This window comes from Wasmannia auropunctata, unplaced genomic scaffold (assembly GCF_000956235.1).
Source record: "Wasmannia auropunctata unplaced genomic scaffold, wasmannia.A_1.0 LD336052.1, whole genome shotgun sequence".
NCBI lineage: Eukaryota > Metazoa > Arthropoda > Insecta > Hymenoptera > Formicidae > Wasmannia > Wasmannia auropunctata.
The window spans coordinates 700,263-718,442 of NW_012026838.1; the positions used below are offsets into that span (position 1 = coordinate 700,263).

The window sequence follows — 18,180 nt, forward strand, 5'->3', positions numbered from 1 at the left end:
AAAAATCTTGGCACTGTGACAATAAGTGTACGCGAATGTTCTGCAGAATTTTGTGAAATGTTACAGTGTAACTTAAATTTCATTAAATATTTTTAATGTAATCAGAAAAATATCACCAACATTCTGATGCGTTTTTCGGAAACACCGTTTATAAAGAGGACTGATTAAAGAAGAGTGTGTGAAGAGATAATTCTAAGGCAGTATCTCAGACTCTTCTCATTGTCAGAATTGTTCTACAGAAACTTTCGACTGGCACGCGCGAGTAATGTATCCCGTGGTATCAGAATACGAAACGATAACAAGAAGAAACAAAGAACTGGAAAGAACTTTATCTAAAAAATATCAAGTACAAAAACACCTAGAGCAGGAATATGTCAATCTATCCATGGTCGGAAGGCCGAACTTCTTCTTGAGCAGACCGCTCGTTCGAGCTGCTGGACTTCTTAAGCGAAACTCCACAACGGAAATTATCCCTGTCAATACGTTGTCTGAAGGAAATACATCGGTCATTCAACATGTATGTACTAAAAATTCTATTTTATTTTATTTAGAAGAACTAAAGTTTTTGTCTTAAGAGTTTCTGCTTTAATAAAATATTTTCGTATTCAACGTTTGTAGTACGAGAGATTTCAAGGCGTACGTTGAAGTAGAGATTATAAATCTTGTGAGATCATATACTCACAGAACAAGATTTTATTTTTACAACTCTAACTTAAAATCTATTAAATATTAATAAGTTCTTCAAATTATTTAAATATCAATGTTCTAGAGTGTCATTGAAATTATTGACGCTGGCGGTCGTCTTCACTGTCTCAATGGATCTATAAGCCCATCTTGTTGGCTAAAACTTATCACCTTGGCGACAGATTTCCAAAATTACAACGTTCTACTTACAATTAGCAATGGCGAACTCGTGTTAAAAGCAACAAAGGATATAGCATTAGGAGAACCATTATTAATGTGGTTCGAGGAAACTATTTTGACGATGTTGAACATTCCATTTTTAACGCCGATGAATTGCAATATTCAAGGTAGGAGTTTCCGAAAAGGATTTCTCTAAGCTAGTTTAACTTTTTCGTGTGATATCATCAATAAACTTATTATAATTCTCTTCGCTAATTTTCTACTATTATAAATATTGTCCTTAATATATAATTTACAACAGCTATTAATTTTTTTAACATTAATTCCTTCTAGTTATAATAAGTTTCATCTATTATGTTTACATTATTATCGTACATTAATGCAATTTAAAAGTATACAAGTATTACAACATATTGTAGATATTTATACTTTACAATTAAAGATTTATAAAATTATAAGCTAATTTACAAAATTTATAAAATAGTGCTGCAGCTACATACACATTAAATAAAACTTTTTTATTAAATAGGATCTAATTAATGCTAATGCAAAATTAATTACAATACAATAGAATTTCTCATTGTGCTGTTTTTAATCTAATCAAAAAGTCTAATCAGTTCGTTATTAATATTTGTAAATTGACAACAAAATGAAAAATTAAAAAAATGTTATTCAATAAAAATTTTTTAATCTATATCTCATATAGCCAAACTGACATAGTTGGTGTAAATTAGTGATGGCGATTCTTTAATTTCAACTTGCTGTCATATCTTGCATCTCACTATTAATTGCCATTAGAAAATTAAATTACAAGATTTTTTGCTCTTTAGTAAAAAGGATTAAACAATAACATCTAATCTTACTAGCTCATAGTTAGACATTAATTAGATACAATTTCTTTAAAATAGATTTTACATTGATAACATGACATTCGTTAGCGATAATCAAATTTAACGGAAACATTAGCAAAAAGTAAACTCCTAAATTGCATTAATAATAATGAAAAAAAATAACAAAATGTATTATTCAAAAATTGAATAAGTTTATTAATAAACTGTATAGATGATTATATTAATAGATTATTATTTGAATGATTGCAGGTCAGGTTTACATGTGCCATAATTGCAACAGTTGTTTCGATTATCCGAATCCTCTAAAGTTGCATTTAGCGTTGGATTGCAATCGAATGGATAACAGTTACATATGGATGCTTTTGGCGAATAAGATCGTTAATTCCTCGAGAACGGATCTGTCCTTCAGTCAATATTCGGCAAAAAGTTTCACGTTCGAGCTGAAACCCTTGCCCGTTTCCAAACCGATAGCATTACCGATTGGCATTCCAACGTATCCGGTGCAAACGATCGACACTACCACTTGCTCGTTAAGGAACGATTCACCGTCTTCGTCGAATCAATTATCGTCCGTATCTTCGAACGGACCCTCACCGATACCCCCGTATTCCTCGGTAAAATCCCCGCCGATGGAAATCTTACCGAGCTCGTCGACCTACGAATCATCCATCGAGAACGTAACAGAGAGAAATCGCTATTTGACTGTGAGGCCCTACGAGGCTCTGCTGCATCGGGATGTCTACAGGAGTAGCTTCCTACCCTACGACATGGCGCATCCCAGCGTACAAGCGGAACCCAAGAAGAAGGATCCCGCGGAGGTGGAGACGCTCGCCAGCGACATGGGCAAATGCGGTGCCGGATATAGATGTATATTTTGTGATAAAATATATTCGAGAAAGTACGGACTTCGCATTCACATCAGGACGCATACAGGTTACAAGCCGCTGAAGTGCCACTTTTGCCAGCACAGATTCGGTGATCCCAGTAATCTCAATAAGCATGTCAGATTGCACGCGACAGGCGACAGCCGTTACAAGTGCAATATGTGCGATAAAGTTTTGGTCAGGAGGAGAGACTTGGAAAGGCACATAAATTCCTGGCATTCAGAAAACGCTAATGTTTCCAATGTCGAAACCAATGACGGGGATTAAGAGTCAGACTTATATAGAAAGCAACGAATTGTCTCAAAGTGTCTTATAATATTTGATACTGCGACGGGACCAGTTATCTTGGAATTAAATAAATATTTTAAATATTTTGTTTCTACCATATTCTTTAATGGAATATTTTTCCATTAAAAATTTCTAATGTTCCATAATGTGAGATGGCAAGTTCGGTAATAGAGCCCGAACCTTTTGCTTGGCAGTAACTGCCATAGACGGCTCTAACTATTTAATAATCTAATAATCTCGCGATTTAGATTTATCTTACGATGAAAAAAATGTCATTGTCTGTGATAAATAGATTATTTAGAGTGAACATGATAATCGTAAACACAATGTCATTTTTTTCTAAGTCAATTTTAAACATTAAGATGTTAAACAGAAGGATATGTTATTTTGAAACTAATCGTAAGAAATAATATCGTTCCTCGCTATTTCTTAACAATTTCATAGCAACTATTATCATTGAAAATTTCCCCGATTATTAATAATATGAATTAATAATTGTAAATGTATTTTTATAACTCGAATCAAACAAATCACTTATTTATATAGCTTTAACCGCATGTTAAAAATCCTCCAGATTTCTCTAGATAGATTTTAGTAAAAAAAAAGTCAATGTATTTTATTGTAAAATTGTTATTGTTGAAAATAAAAAACTTATATACAGCATAAGTTTTTAAATGTTTCTCGTTTTACGTTTATTAAAGTAAGGGAAAACCGAGTTTTTTCTCGCGAGTAAACAATTGCACGAGAATCTTCGGGCGCAATAATCCGACATTTTTTTTGACACTCCTTATACACGCTTTTTACAAGTAACCTAAAATCGTGATTCAAATACGAGACAATTAAGTGATTTTTATAACGTATAAGTTATTATATTGTACATTATAATTACACAATCGGCAGAATAAACCGTAACTGTGTAATAGAAAATAATCGCGAATATTGCTAATTACTATCGCATATTTCGATTAATTTGTATACGTAAACGCTTTGTGAAATCTCTATCCAATTAATACTATGATTGCATGAAGTTTACTTGATGGAACTATTGTAAGTATCGTATTATTGCAATATAATAATACATCTAATGAATTCTCCATCAGATTTTGTCAGAGACTTCGAAATAACAAATCCATCACCAATATACACAATTAGCTTTCGTGACCATAATTAGTCGTATAATAATCGTAAATAAATTCACTCACCGCTGGTACCGTCACTTGCTTCGACGAGTGCTAGAAAAAGAGAAACAAAGAGAAACGATAAGTATTATAAATTACAGAAATCTTTATGAAAATACTAAAAAAAGGCATATTCGGGAAGCGCGCTGTTGCACCATTCTACCTTTGTTTTTACGTCCAATGAGAAATATAGAAATGATAAATATAGAAACCCAAACAGAAAATTAAAAAAAAATCAATCGTAATAGTATATAGTCATCAATTCTGGTGCAGTATTCTGTACACGCTATTGATGATTGTCGATAACGTCGCGCAGCTTTTCTTACAATAAAAAAAGCTGCGCAACGACACCGACAATCATATCGGTAGCATGTATATACAGAATACTACTGCTGATAGCGTATTCGATCGATTTGTTGACACGACCCGATTTTGAGTCAATAGTCTTTTTAGCTGCATTTTTTGCACAGTAGCTCTTCTTTCGCAGATAAAACAAAACAGACCATCGACTCGGAGTCGGATCGGAGTAAACAATAAATCGCATACGCTATCTCGAGTTAATTTTCAGGTGAAAACAGAATTCTTTTTCAGAACTTGTAGAAAAAGACTTACTTTTGCGTCTGAAAATTAACTCAGCATTGATGATATAAGACTGACAATGAATATGCGAAGTCTTTTTGAATTCTCTGTGCTATCTGGAAAGACGCGGATAACAGCGTCCAAGCGTCCTTCCAAACAGCGTTGCTTCCCCATCGCGTCTTAAATCTGAAGAACGTAGAAATCTCAAAAAAGGCCCTTTATTTCGTACCATTCGTATATCAGGAACCCTTCTTCGCCCGCATCAAATACCGCTGCAACATCCCCAAAACACCGCCAACATCTCCTACACATACACACACACGCTTACTTAGCGACTCGCGTCCATTCCAGTCCGCTGCTCCACTCTAAAGTGGAGAAAGTACACCGAATAACTTACCAACTCCCCAAACGATACCAGCGGCATCTATGATACAAACTCGGAACCTCGTTACCGACCGCTTCATCTCGCGCGGTCGATCAGAGTTGTGAGAATCACCTGCGCTCCCCGTACAGGCCCATATATTTATGATATTCACAGGATCTTAAAACACGAGTATACAGGTGAGCACAATGATCTTATTCTCGTGAACGAGAAAATGTGAAACCGCAGTAATTCGAGCTCGTTCGCGCTCGGTGGACTGTCGTCCGAGCGGGTGAAAGCTAGAAAAACGAGGTTATGTGGGTACGACGATGGGTATCCCGTCCTTGTGATGTAACAGCCTCTCTGATAGTGTGAAGGAGACGTTGTTTCTCTCTGTGAAAAGGATATCAATCGTTTTCAGTGTGCCGAAATGTCCAACCTCGCACGCACTTTGCGTCCCCTCCTGAGGTGCGTCCGCAGCCAGAGGAGAACCTATGCAGACGCTGCGCCCGGCAATCAAATGAAGTTTACGTTCGCTGGCGCTAATCAGGTATGGAAATTGCGACAGGGTGACAAAGTATATACAGTCATAACTGCGAAACGTTTTTAATACGCTCCTTCTCGGGCACCACAGGTGTTCTACGATCAGGAATCAGTTCGGCAAGTCGACGTACCCTCCTTCTCGGGTGCCTTTGGCATTCTACCGAAGCACGTGCCCACACTAGCGGTCTTGAAGCCCGGTGTGGTTACAGTTTTCGAGGAGGACGGCTCGACCAAGAAAATCTTTGTCTCTTCTGGCACGATTACCATTAACGAAGACAACAGTGTACAGGTACGAATCGAGCAATGTGTACGGGGTCCTCTAAATGAACTCGGTATAAGAAGCTTCTCCGTCGGATTCTAAAGCAGCTTGCCACGCCTCCGTAGATTCTCGCGGAGGAAGCCCATCCGGTGGAAAGCCTCGACGGTTCGGCAGCGAGAGACATTCTTAACAAAGCTCAACAACAGCTATCCTCGGCAACGTCGGACGTAGACAAGGCTGAAGCAGCTATTGCGGTTGAAGTTGCGGAAGCACTTGTGCAAGCTACACAATGAATGTTATCAAGTAATATGGAATTACATATATATACATATTTACTTCGACACGCTGTTAGAAAGAGAGGCATGTGTACAACACATTCTAATCGTAATATTGTTGTATGACAGTGTAGCAACAATAAAAATGTGTTAAATCATGTATATTTATTAAAAAAAACGTCAGTTGTGGCAAATTTTATTTTATACTCAAATTAATTGTAGATGCACGAAGGAGAGATGTGTAGAGGGGCAGTTGTTACAGACTCTTTATTGAGTTAGTTTTTATATTTGTTCATTAACAACATAATAAATATGCTGCTATTTACAAGCTATTTAGGTACATTGATTTTTTATTGCAAGTACTTGTAACAGCCATACAAATTTTCACGCTAAAATTGTTAAAAATTAACATTTCTCCGATCTATTTCGTTATACAATAATGCAAAACTTAAAACGCTAGACTCTAGTTAAAACCTAAAAACTTGGTATCTTATTAACGTTACAGCAATAACGTTACAAACACTTTGGATGTTTATTTGGCATTTTCTGATTAACCGAGAAAATATCAAGTTTTTTTTCTTATTTTTTTTTTTTTAGTAAACGTGCACTAGCAGAAAGCTTTTTCTCATCGGCGTTTACATATAAACAACAATAAGGTAGAATAATATTCCTAGGGTTAACGCTATAGTTCGGGAACATACACATTCAAGAGTTAAATAAATAAAATTCTTAAACATACAACTATTATTACTATCATTTTTTGTATTTATATATTATAAATAAAAATTAGAAAAAGAAGATATCATTAATATGCTGTACATATTTTCAATGCTCTTAAATTTGTGACAAGTTCTTCAGCAAATATTATAGATCAATTGTACAGGAAACAGCATATTTGTGATTCAGATATCAAAAGATGCCATCTATCCATTTTTACATTGCACACAGAAAATTATGAAATCTGAATCTATTTACAAAACATTTGATCATGTCAAAACTTGTATAAAAACTATTGCACACTGGGAATTTTTTTTTTTCGTTGTATCCTTGTGTGTTATCAGTTAATTATTTTTCTTTAAGTTAGGTTTAGGCAAACAATTATCTTGAAACTGTGCGAATATCTTGTGTATTATTATGAATTATGCAACAGTAATTTTGTATGTATAAATACTCTTTTGTAAAAAGTTTACAAATATTTGGCACAAAATAACGTATAAGAATACGTTACATAGAATATATGTAGAATCCCTTAACAAACTCAGATATAACACATGTATGTACACAGTCGCATATTCTCAATTCGTCCTAGATAAAATATTCGAAAGGCAAAAGTTGCCCAATTTAAAGCTATCAGGTGTAAAATCACAAATCTTTTTGGGGGATTAGCATAGAAATACAGCATTAATTTTTTTTTTTTGCGTGACTAGTTAAAAATTAATAAAGAACGTATGCGGATCACTGATTTCTGGCTAGTTGGCATTTCATCGAAGACGGTAACAACTTTTCCCTACAGCATGCGTTCGCGGCATTGCTAGTACTCTTACTACAACAGTTGCTAAATATTTTCTGTAGCTGCTGCAGCGTCTTTAGACAGATTACAACACAGCAAGAGTCACAACCACCGGGCTCGGCGTTGCAGGAACATTTATTTTGCAAAGAAGACATAATGTCATTTACGATTTGTACCGTGTCTTTTTTCGTTACCTCTCCGACCGGGGTGCTCGTGCAGTTCTGACAATTTTGCAAGTTGTTGCATTTACAATCGACACATTTACATATATCAGCCTCTGCCGTGATCTCCTGCAGAATATTTCTGTCCTTGCTCTTTATGTTACCTGCCTTGTGCTCGTGTTCCGCGATCCTTTGGCATTCCATAATATCGATGCTCGCCGTAGGGTGCTGCGTATTCATCGCGTCGACATTTTTCAAACTTTCCGCGGACGTTTGCAATTGAGTCTCCATCTCCAGTGGATAAGGCTCCGGGCCCACTAGATCCACTAAAGAATGAACCGTGGGAAAGGCGTTCAGTTCCGACCAAGATTGCGCCCTCAACGCAGGCGCGGTTGCCAGTGCCATCACGTCTATCCACGAGGAAGGTAACTCCTCCTCGGTCGCTATCGCGAGCTCAACGGCCTCGGACTGGGCGTTCACAGCAGCGTTCGCGTGCAAGTCGTGATTCGACACCGCGATGAGGGACTCGTTTTGCAAATTCGCGTCATTGATGAACGACGAGAGAGTGTCCATTCCACTCTCGAAAAGGTGGGCTTCGTTCGAGGAACTTATAATATCGGTAATATGACTAGTAATGCAATTGGCACTATATAACGCGCTGCCGCTATCAGATATATTCTCCGCGTTTGATCGATTTGCAAACACATCGTCGGGAGCAGTGATGGACTCGTTCTTATACTGTTTCAAATTACCCGTGAAACTCGTTCCCTCGGAAATGTGTGCAATTGCATTTTGCAAACCATCCTGCATAATCTTCTGCCCTAAATTCATCGGGATAGATCGGTCCTGCCCGGCTACACTGTCGCCGTGCGCTTCCGACAGCGAAGCTGACTTGTGCGGATGATTCTGATGCCCAGCAGCTACGGCGTCCATTAAATTATCATGTTGCGCATTTGATTCAGTCATTTGGTTAAATACTTTAAATTTCTGATAGTCCTCGCTGTTGTTGAAAACTGCGTGTTCGTTAAAATTATCTAAAACGATGTCCGTCGCGAGAAGCGCGACTCCGGCAGTCCCGCTCGAATCCTTGTCTTTGGTAGAATTATAACCGAGCTTTGCATCCAACTTGCGATGAGTCATAATATCCATTACATTAGTGGGAGTTATTTGTCCCGCTGCATCTTTCGCGGATGCATATGGCATGTTTCCATCGTTTGGCATGAGATCTGTAGATATCGGTATAACGGCATACGACGGTATAGTGGTGTTGCTCGCGCTGACTTTTACAAGTTTCAATTCTAATTGAGTTAACATTTTCTGCCTCTCGGCCGTGTCTCCTCTGTTAGTATCTTTATGCTTCTGCCATGAAAAAAAATTAAGGATTTAATATGATTAAATTATTACTTTATTGTTAATATTTCTATTATTACGATACTTACCGTATCGTTATTCACAGTTTTATTATGTGTTTTTATGTGGCTTTTTAAACTATGAGGAGTAGTAAAGCGTCGTTTGCAATTTTCAAAGTTACAGACGTACGGCCGTTCGCCGGTATGTGTTCTTTTGTGCGTTTTTAAATGGTGTGAAGCCGTAAAAGCCTTTCCGCAACCCTTCTCTCTGCATCTTGAAATAAACGAGAAATGATAATACTAAATATTTGTGAAATATCTAATATGTATAATAGCTTTTAGACAGAATCTAGCCAAGTTTTATGATTTGTTTTTTATTTATTTAATGTGTAGAAATAATGATTTGTAATGTCCTCTCCTATTTTTTTTTGTTCTTTAATATTATAAGAAGTACCGAAACACGTACTTGTACGGTCTTTCTTGAGTATGAGTACGTATATGTTTCTTGAGATCGCTTAAAGTAGTGAAGAATTTAACGCATCCAGTCTCTTCGCAGTTGAATGTGTTGCCACTATGAAGTCTTTGGTGAGCTCTCAGTCTGTAAAGGGTATTGAACGCTTTCTCGCAGCCTTTGTGATTGCATTCGAACGGTTTTACTTTTGTGTGTACCCTAATGTGGATCTTTAGACTGTAGGACGTGAGAAAGGCCTTGCCGCAACTCGGCTCTGCGCATTTAAATCGATACTCGCCTGAAAGTTTTGAGAATTCCCTCCGCATAAAAAGATTGCAGGTCTACGCTATCTCTTGCAGTATATCTGAAAGCCATGCAGGTCAAAGCGTTCCCTTTATACCAGCATTAATATCAATTGCGCAAAACAAAAATGTATAAATATATATTTTATTTTATTGCTAGAATCATCGCACACGTGGCAGTATGGCTTACCTGGATTCTTTCATCCATGGAATATGCAAAAACAAGAGCACATGTAATTTGTTAGTATAACAGATAGAACGAACTGCACATTGGACAAGCACAACATGCAAAGCATGATGATTTTTGTAATGATAACAGGTCAGACAATCATAGATGAGGCAACATACACAATGGTAGAATGAAAATTCATTGCCGAGATGAATATTCTAAATAAGATAAAAGATCTTAAAAAATATTAAATATAAATTAGAAAATATGCCAAAAGTAATTATATATTAAGATAATCATTTGTACTATCAAGTTACATTTTTTTAAATATATGTTAGAAACATTTTATCATGAAAAAATTCTCTAAAAAAAAATTCTAATTTTATATAACACATCTATTATCAAAAATTCTATGAAATATATATATTCCTAACAAAAAGTTATTCTTAAAAATTTACCTTTGTGTGTTTTCATATGTGTACGCAAATTTCCAATGGTACTATACGTTCTGGTACAGCCTTCGTATTGACAATTATAACGATTGATATGTTTCTGATTAACGTCCGGATCCATATTTTCAAACGTGACAGTTTCGTGAGAGGTTGCATGATCGTCGAGTAATGCATCTTCCTGTTCTTGATGTATTCGCATATAAATTTCATTTGGATTGATGCTGTGATGGATATGCCTATAAATACACAATAAATACATACTTGCGATATATGTACGCATATGTATATATATATATATATATATACACACATTCCTTTTACATATTCTCTAAATTATATTCTTTTCCAAATATTTTACAATTAAATTAAATAATATTTCTTGCCGTATATAAAGATATAATTAACAATAAATTATATTATAAACATATTTATAAAATAATTTTTATGAAATAATATAAATATAAACATATTTTACAAGACTTTTCGACAGACTTCACCAATGTGCCAATTTTACTATTAGATTTTCCTAACAGATTAAGTATATAGTAGAATAGTATGAGTAATAATTTGCATATACATAGATATCAAAACTAAATTTATAACAAATATAACATCTGTTTTCAATTGTAGTAACAACAAGAGAAGAGAATGCAATTAATTGTCAGATTGCCAATAGATAAGTATTATGACTTATCTACAAATAATATTCCTATAATAAAACAATAGTAATAAATAATCATAAAATGATTAAAAAATTATACATAATTATACAATTATGCAAAATTGTAGTTCATTGTCCGGATACAAACAAATAAGAAAATATATGTTATAAACAAATAGGAAAAAAAAAACAATGCATTCCTGTTATCAAAACGCGTAACAATATATATGTGACATATGGCTTATTTTGAAGTTGTTATGCAGCAGCAGCCAAAATTTAAAAGTCTCCGGGAACACGGACGGCGAAATACACGGGCGATACAGCCGTCGAAGTGCTCCAACTCCCGGATTCCCCTCGATCCAGCGATTTATGAATTAAAGCTGTCGTTTCGAAGCTCGTATAGCCTTATAAGGAGGTGACAAGGAATACCGACGAGGGTGCGAAGGAAATATCGACGGTGCGGGATAAACTCCGCGTAGGTCCGACCGCGGGAGGCGACCCAGCGGGCGCGTAAGGGACGAGAGGGAGCGCGAAAAGATCCGAGATCTCGCCCGAAAAAACTTTCTCATCAACATCAATCGGGGAGGGACTCACTCGACCGTGTTGTCATCGACAGGTAGCCCCTCGTTGATAGCGGCAGCATCGTCGTCGGAGTACCTCTCGTAATCGAACACCGCGCTCTGCTCGTAGACCCTCTCGAAGCTGGACAGGTCGAGGGTGTCGTCCAGGCAGTCCTGCAGATCGTGCGTCACGAGGATATTGTCGAAATTGCCCCCGATACCGTCCGCATTGTCGTCCTCCTGGAACTTGTCGCTCTCCCACATCGCCATACTTCCCTCGGGGCTCTCTGCTGCGCGACAAAACAAATCGCGCGACGAGCTCTCCCCGTCCGCGCTCTGACATAACCTACAACCTACTGCCGCACTCCGCAGCTGCGACATGCGATCGGCAAGGCAGGTCGCCGCTCGAGAGCCCGTTATCGACGCGGTGTGAAGACGCGGCCCGGAGAGGGAGTTCCGAGAGCGGCCGTGGCGCTCGCGTCATTCCCATGCCCTACTTGCACTTTCGACACTCGGAAATGACAGAATTACACCCGCAGACGTGAGAGAGAGAGCAGAGAAAAATTGTAAAAGTCACACGAGAGAGATCACAAGTTTCAGCTTTCAGCTTGCAAAGAACGAGCCCTCTTTGACCCTCCTTTCGACAAAGGGAGCATACGTTACACACGAAGAAAGAGGAAACAGTGCCATTGAATCGCCCCAGGAGAATGTTTTCTTTTTTGATATTGCAAGTGATGCAAGTTTAAGCGTCCTATGCGTTCCGCGTGAAGGAGTACCTTCTCCACGTACACGCATTTTCCACGAATTTTCCGGGCGTCATTCTTGTTTGATCTCGTTTTTTTTTGCTATCTTCTGTATACCTCGCTCGAAAATGAAAGACGCAGTGTGTCTCCGATGAAGAAGGGTTCACCGTGGAGCTCGAAAAATCTGACACTCCTTGATAAGCGTATTTGATCAGGTCCTTACAGCGCTCCAAATGGACGAGAATCAAACGGAAAAGCCGTAAGTTTCGGAGAAAGATTCCACTCGAGAATTTCGCAAAACATTTTTACGTTTCTGTTTTTTCTCTTCCGGTTTGTAAGTTTTTTACTTGACAATTATAAAAATTGTCGTCGATTCCAATTTACATGCAAACATTGAGATACATTGAGAGATCTTTTCATCCTTTGGAAAGAACAAAAATTATATTTTTAAGAAAAGTTAAGAGCCGTTTCATTTTTTTTTTCAGGATCTCTGTAGATCGTTTAGACAATACCAATGTACCTGTGATAACAGCTGATTTAGAGATGCTTACCATAGACACTAGCTCTTCATCCACAGAAACCAAGAGGGTTCTTAGAAAAAGAATACCCAAGCCTGTTTCTACAGAGATTCTTAATCGAAGGTAACAGATAACTTTATATTAGACTGCGATACACTTTCACATATATCTAATAACACCTCGTGTGTCAATAAGGTGTAGCCTCAGACCGAAAAAGAGGAGGATCTCTGAGGTGGAGGAGCAGGAAGAGACCGTCAAGGAATATTATCTAGACAAGAATATAATTAAGAAGCCGAATAATCTTGAGACGATATACGAGGAGAACGATACTGCGGGCGACGATACTGAATATCACATGAGTACGAAGAGGTTCAAGAGAACGTTGATGTTCTCGATTACCGCTTCGAAGCTAAAAAAGAGACGCGCGAAGATAAAGAAGGTCTTCGGATCTAAGATTAGGTACAAGACAAATGGTTCAATGCAGGCTCTTGTAGATAAGTTAAATAGTATCCGAGAGAGTTCAACCAATGAAAATCGATAGTGAACTCAAATGATATCAGATTCTATGACGTTTAGATGCCAACGCTTAATTAAAAACATTTCTGAAGGATAACACGCTATTGTACTTCAGGATTCCACGAACTGTACTTCTTATACTTGCATCTTTTATATTCATGTGAGAACATAAAAAAGATTGCGTTAAAAAAATATCAAGAAGTATTAGAATTATTTTGTAATTATATTTTTAAGATGGAGCTAATATATTTAAATAGAAATTTGCATTTGCATCTAGTGAGAATGTTAAGCTGTATGAAATTTTCTGTCCAGGCATTTAAATTGAGATTATTGCATCGTAGATTTTTATATGTTCTGAATTACGAGGGTATAAGGACCATAAATAATGTGTGATAAATTGTATCTATTCGTATGTTTGAGATTTAGTCTCGCTTATATTATTCGCAATATACATGTCATATTATAAGGAGTAATAATGTATCTTTTATTCCTTCAGAGCTTCTACTTCCTCATTGCATCTGCATTGAATTGTGACATCGAACAAATAATTATTTATTTGGACACACCCAAAAAAAAATTAATATAACTTCTGGCGTAATTCAGACCGGCAATGAAGAAACAGGAGCCTTCGACATTGTTCGTACCACACGTTGCATTTGTAGTTTAGATTCAATTTGAAATTCATACATACATTATTAAGTAACAATGGAAACATGCATTTTTCATAAATATATTGAATTCTTATGTGTAATACAAAATAATTTTTTAAAATCATTTTTTCATTATTGTTTTCTCAATAATAAGAATGGAAGCAAAAAGACTGATCATTTGAAGATTTAAGTGCAAGGCTTCATTCTTTTAAGATAAAATGTAATTGTTTTTTTTTATTATCATAATTCCATTATTCATATCACATATGTTATTATATATTAAACTTATAAATAAATCTATTTTAAGATTAGTGCTAGTATCAGTGAGTTTCATACAAAATCTTGTATTTATTTGTACTTTCATAAAAGGCGCTAATTGTAATGAATATGGAATTACAAAAGATATGAAAAATTGCATAAAGCTTACATCTTAAATCTATATATTTTCGCATTGTGATATTATTATATAAATATAAAATGTATCTGGAATATATAATCTGGAATTCTGCAGATAAAAACACCACAATACTTTCTCACGTCATGTCTTATTCCTCAAAATGCACTTCGTCGCGTATTTATCACAGCCATCGTACTCTTTAAATCTAGCCTTATTGTCCTTGTATTCCTTACTGTCAAGTCGAACACACGTGCATCTAGATGTACCTTTTGCACCTGCAGTCTCGAACAACATTCTTGGTACTCCCACCCAATCTCTATCAATTCCACCGCTGTTAAACAAAAATGACTCATGTAACTAAATACTAAAAGATTTATCACGTTTCTCTAATTTGTAAAAAATGCTAAAGCAGTTAATATAACTGTTAAATAAATTCCTACCTTCTTTCAGTACACCAGAAAACAGTACCAGTATCCAGAACCCATTCTACGTTACAAGGTGGGAACATTCTTTCCTGTTTCTCCTGCAATGCTTTCTCCTTTTTAGCAATTGACAGTTTTTCTTGTACCTTATCAAACTCTGCAGTCGAGCTACCATCTTGATTATAGTATCTACCATACAATTTTCCTGAAGAAAATACAAAATATTTAAAAAATTGCCACACGCGAGTTGATTCACACTCATGCAATGCTCTATATAGGTCGCATAGCGTAAAATGTTTTTCTTTGCAGTAGAAAGGGATTATGATAAAACCTTTCATTATCCTTGGCTGAGCTGATACAATATGACAAAATTGTCACGAAATTATTTTCGCTTTTAAGACAATGTTATTCTGAGGTGGATCAACTGCTCCTGCGTCTCACGGCAGTTTAAGTAATTGTACCTTTGTAAATGTAGTTTTCGTTATAAAATTGTAACCAATCGTGCAGTGCCTTGACTTGTTGCACCGATAAACTAGATATGTCGTCCGTTAAACCTTCGTCATTAAATTCTCCAGTAATAAATGCCAAGGAAGCATCACGACCTACAAATAAATAAATAAGCAAATTACATACTCATGTATAATAGATGTGTTTACATCTAAATGTGCTTTGGCATAAGGAATCTAATTACCAGTGAAAGCATGGTAACTTTCTCCAGGCCCGTAATGCTTTTTCCCTTTTGTTACATCGAAAACTTGGCCTAAGATCGAGAGATATAAACCATTCTCTAGATTTGTATATTGTTTCAGTTCACTCGTAGTGAACATCTTTGGTCCGCCAGAATTGTCAGTGTTTAATCCTAAATATAGCGTGTCTGTTATATTTAATATTCTTTCCGTCAAGTGAGACTTGATGTCGTCGCGCGAAAATAAATAACACACGGTCACCAATAGCAGCGATATCCAAAATTTGGAGAGCATAATTATACGTTGTTTGTTTATAAACGCTCGCGGACTCTGACATTGCATGGATGGGCCGCTACTCCGATTTTCCGATCACCGATAATCTACCGTGTTAGATTACAGAACTCTATATTACCGTTCACAGATCGTAATGAAGTTGCGCGCGGGATCTGATGCTGCAATAGGAATCGTAGTCGATTCTCAGAAATTGATGAAAATTACAAAAGCGAGTAAATTCACTATATGGGTTAATAAAATATTCTAGTGAATATGCTCACTTTTGTAATTTCTTTACCTTGTTTCAAGATACACAATAATCGTGATCCCCCTGGCCGACGCGTGTAAGAGAGAGATATTATATAGACATAGCATAGATATATAGACGTAGAGAAGAGTCAATTAGTTCTAAATATTATTAGTTGTAAATATTATTTTACAAGTAAAATATGTAAAATAATTATATTTTACTCTATCTTACAGATGAAGATGTTTATTAATCGAATCAATTAATTATAATTTCTTGCATTATTCGTTTGCGTATTTTATCTCAATTCAATTTTACTTTCTTATTACAATTATTTCTAGTTAATTAAGTGTCTAACTTTTAGGATAAATTATACGCCATCACGCCGCGGTTATTATAACGTCTATATGTATAGACATACATAGCATAGATAGACAGAGAAGAGTGAATTAGTTGTATTTACAATTCATTCGTCTCTGTCTATCTATGCTATGTCTATATATGCTCTTCTCTGTCTATCTATGCCATCTATATATGCTCAAGAGCTATGCTCAAGAACTATATATGTCACTGTTTAAAATAAATGAGTGATAACATATGTATATGCTCGCGTCTCCTATATATACAGACATATGAAGAGAGTGGTAGGTCCTGGCTCGATATGAGCTTGTAGCGCCAATGGATGATAATTATAAAAAGAGTCAATCAAATAATGAAATATATCACTGTTTAAAATAAATGAGTAATAACATAATCAAGCGCGAGTGTGGCGTGACACACAGCGCACTGGTCTGTCAGACCACAGGTCCCGGATTCGATTCCCGGTGAAACCAACAAATTTTAATTTCACGCCTCGATCCCCGACACGTAAATCGTGCCGAAATATCCACTGGCAACGTCTCGAAACTGAGCAATCCGTTTAGCGTCCTGCCACGAACGTAAACGAAAACAATATTTACGTTCATAAATATTGCAATATTCAAGAAAATTCTGAAGCATCATCGAGTAAAAGTACGAAATACTTCCACGTTATTCGTATATTTACTCGATGATGCTTCAGAATTTTCTTTTGCTTTTTTTCGCTTTTTGTAATTTTCTTGCGATACCAACTTTTTCGCTGCATTATTTGAAGCACTTTCGCATGCAAAGCTGTATCTGTTGCAGTGGACTGTTCTTTATTTATTTTTTACAATTTTATTTCCGTTAATTATATTATATTTGCGAAGACGTTACCTTATATTCTTAAAATTAAAATTATATTAAAAAATTCATGGTCTAGCCTTAAGTTACGAAAATTTGTTGGTTCCACCGGGAATCGAACCCGGGACCTGTGGTATGACAGAAAAAAATATTCAAACTTGTTCCTCGTTATAGATTGGGACCGGTAAGAAATGGACAATATTTGAAAATAGTACAGAAAAAACTACAGGAGTTAACACCGCGAGACGAAATCACAATTAAAATTGTGAATTGCCTCGAGGCGTTTATGAAATCGAGTTGCCAGACATTTGCGCCGCGCTTTGGAAAAAACTCTCATGTCAGAGTTTTTTATTAAGTGATGTTGTTTAGAAATTAAGACTTTTTTTTAGTCTTAAGATTTTAAGATTTTTTTTTAGTCTTAAGATTAAGACTAAAAATTTAATAAAAAAATAATAGTCATATATATGACTATTATTTTCAACCTACATTTTTAACCACATTTAACTTTCATACCAGACGTTTGCCACGCCGCAATAATTAAACCTCTTTTATTGAAGAATATTCAATGGTACAAATAAAGAATTTTCTCAAACAGCGGGAATCGAAGGAATCGAACCCGGGACCTATGGTATGACAGACTAGTGCGTTGTCTGCCGCGCCACACTGGCGCACGATTATGTTATCACTCATTTATATTAAACAGGTACATATTTGATTATTTCATTGACTCTTTTTATAATTTCAGTCTTATACTATTATCAAGTTTTGTTTCTTAAACAATTTTATTTCCGTTAATTATATTATATTTGCGAAGACGTTACCTTATATTCT

The 18,180-nt window shown here is 36.0% G+C and overlaps 5 protein-coding genes and 1 long non-coding RNA gene across 10 annotated transcripts; 3 read left to right on the plus strand and 3 right to left on the minus strand.

The window, feature by feature from the left end:
* The first annotated feature begins 265 nt into the window (after positions 1-265).
* Positions 266-2,866, plus strand: LOC105451429 (sal-like protein 1). The gene is made up of 3 exons (XM_011691866.1): positions 266-517; positions 770-1,031; positions 1,965-2,866. Exons 1-3 carry the CDS (start codon positions 266-268, stop codon positions 2,864-2,866), a joined length of 1,416 nt encoding a protein of 471 aa, XP_011690168.1.
* A 1,222-nt stretch (positions 2,867-4,088) lies between these two features.
* Positions 4,089-4,986, minus strand: LOC105451383. The gene is made up of 2 exons (XR_974578.1): positions 4,874-4,986; positions 4,089-4,119 (listed from the first exon to the last, which is right to left on the minus strand). It is a non-coding gene; the product is annotated as an uncharacterized LOC105451383 (long non-coding RNA).
* Positions 4,987-5,079: 93 nt separating this feature from the next.
* Positions 5,080-6,260, plus strand: LOC105451388 (ATP synthase subunit delta, mitochondrial). The gene is made up of 4 exons (XM_011691793.1): positions 5,080-5,205; positions 5,427-5,555; positions 5,640-5,837; positions 5,933-6,260. The coding sequence occupies exons 2-4, from the start codon at positions 5,436-5,438 to the stop codon at positions 6,098-6,100; spliced, it is 486 nt and encodes a 161-aa protein (XP_011690095.1). The 5' UTR covers positions 5,080-5,205; positions 5,427-5,435; the 3' UTR covers positions 6,101-6,260.
* An 88-nt stretch (positions 6,261-6,348) lies between these two features.
* On the minus strand, positions 6,349-12,052 carry LOC105451389 (zinc finger protein 148). Of its 4 annotated transcripts, XM_011691795.1 has the most exons (7): positions 11,732-12,052; positions 10,483-10,712; positions 10,046-10,052; positions 9,852-9,917; positions 9,569-9,700; positions 9,193-9,376; positions 6,349-9,112 (listed from the first exon to the last, which is right to left on the minus strand). In XM_011691795.1, the coding sequence occupies exons 1-7, from the start codon at positions 11,965-11,967 to the stop codon at positions 7,538-7,540; spliced, it is 2,430 nt and encodes an 809-aa protein (XP_011690097.1). In that variant the 5' UTR covers positions 11,968-12,052; the 3' UTR covers positions 6,349-7,537. The 4 variants fall into 4 exon arrangements, with proteins under 4 accessions (XP_011690097.1, XP_011690096.1, XP_011690098.1 ...); XM_011691794.1 differs by lacking the exons at positions 9,852-9,917; positions 10,046-10,052 and having other exon boundaries at positions 9,569-9,851; XM_011691796.1 differs by lacking the exon at positions 11,732-12,052 and having other exon boundaries at positions 9,569-9,917; positions 10,483-10,568.
* Positions 12,053-12,210: 158 nt separating this feature from the next.
* Positions 12,211-14,650, plus strand: LOC105451391. 2 transcript variants are annotated; one of them, XM_011691800.1, is made up of 4 exons: positions 12,211-12,699; positions 12,926-13,081; positions 13,154-13,417; positions 13,971-14,650. In XM_011691800.1, the coding sequence occupies exons 1-4, from the start codon at positions 12,674-12,676 to the stop codon at positions 13,999-14,001; spliced, it is 477 nt and encodes a 158-aa protein (XP_011690102.1). In that variant the 5' UTR covers positions 12,211-12,673; the 3' UTR covers positions 14,002-14,650. The 2 variants fall into 2 exon arrangements, with proteins under 2 accessions (XP_011690102.1, XP_011690101.1); XM_011691799.1 differs by having other exon boundaries at positions 13,154-14,650.
* On the minus strand, positions 13,887-16,014 carry LOC105451390 (neuferricin). The gene is made up of 4 exons (XM_011691798.1): positions 15,635-16,014; positions 15,405-15,545; positions 14,962-15,148; positions 13,887-14,852 (listed from the first exon to the last, which is right to left on the minus strand). Exons 1-4 carry the CDS (start codon positions 15,969-15,971, stop codon positions 14,663-14,665), a joined length of 855 nt encoding a protein of 284 aa, XP_011690100.1. The 5' UTR covers positions 15,972-16,014; the 3' UTR covers positions 13,887-14,662.
* Positions 16,015-18,180: the final 2,166 nt, after the last annotated feature.

What these genes read in the sequence shown, in the direction of transcription:
- LOC105451429 (XM_011691866.1), top strand. Translation starts at nt 266, where the DNA reads ATGTATCCCGTGGTATCAGAATACGAAACGATAACAAGAAGAAACAAA. An exon ending in ATACATCGGTCATTCAACAT is followed by an intron (nt 518 to 769) that starts GTATGTACTAAA and finishes TCAATGTTCTAG; the next exon opens with AGTGTCATTGAAATTATTGA. An exon ending in GATGAATTGCAATATTCAAG is followed by an intron (nt 1,032 to 1,964) that starts GTAGGAGTTTCC and finishes GAATGATTGCAG; the next exon opens with GTCAGGTTTACATGTGCCAT.
- LOC105451388 (XM_011691793.1), top strand. Translation starts at nt 5,436, where the DNA reads ATGTCCAACCTCGCACGCACTTTGCGTCCCCTCCTGAGGTGCGTCCGC. An exon ending in CGTTCGCTGGCGCTAATCAG is followed by an intron (nt 5,556 to 5,639) that starts GTATGGAAATTG and finishes CGGGCACCACAG; the next exon opens with GTGTTCTACGATCAGGAATC. An exon ending in ACGAAGACAACAGTGTACAG is followed by an intron (nt 5,838 to 5,932) that starts GTACGAATCGAG and finishes ACGCCTCCGTAG; the next exon opens with ATTCTCGCGGAGGAAGCCCA.
- LOC105451389 (XM_011691794.1), bottom strand. Translation starts at nt 11,967, where the DNA reads ATGGCGATGTGGGAGAGCGACAAGTTCCAGGAGGACGACAATGCGGAC. An exon ending in ACATATGAAAACACACAAAG is followed by an intron (nt 9,852 to 10,482) that starts GTAAATTTTTAA and finishes CAAAACTTTCAG; the next exon opens with GCGAGTATCGATTTAAATGC. An exon ending in ACTCAAGAAAGACCGTACAA is followed by an intron (nt 9,377 to 9,568) that starts GTACGTGTTTCG and finishes GTTTATTTCAAG; the next exon opens with ATGCAGAGAGAAGGGTTGCG.
- LOC105451391 (XM_011691799.1), top strand. Translation starts at nt 12,674, where the DNA reads ATGGACGAGAATCAAACGGAAAAGCC. An exon ending in GAGAATCAAACGGAAAAGCC is followed by an intron (nt 12,700 to 12,925) that starts GTAAGTTTCGGA and finishes TTTTTTTTTCAG; the next exon opens with GATCTCTGTAGATCGTTTAG. An exon ending in ACAGAGATTCTTAATCGAAG is followed by an intron (nt 13,082 to 13,153) that starts GTAACAGATAAC and finishes TGTGTCAATAAG; the next exon opens with GTGTAGCCTCAGACCGAAAA.
- LOC105451390 (XM_011691798.1), bottom strand. Translation starts at nt 15,971, where the DNA reads ATGCAATGTCAGAGTCCGCGAGCGTTTATAAACAAACAACGTATAATT. An exon ending in AAGTTACCATGCTTTCACTG is followed by an intron (nt 15,546 to 15,634) that starts GTAATTAGATTC and finishes ATTTATTTGTAG; the next exon opens with GTCGTGATGCTTCCTTGGCA. An exon ending in TTCTGGTGTACTGAAAGAAG is followed by an intron (nt 14,853 to 14,961) that starts GTAGGAATTTAT and finishes TTTGTTTAACAG; the next exon opens with CGGTGGAATTGATAGAGATT.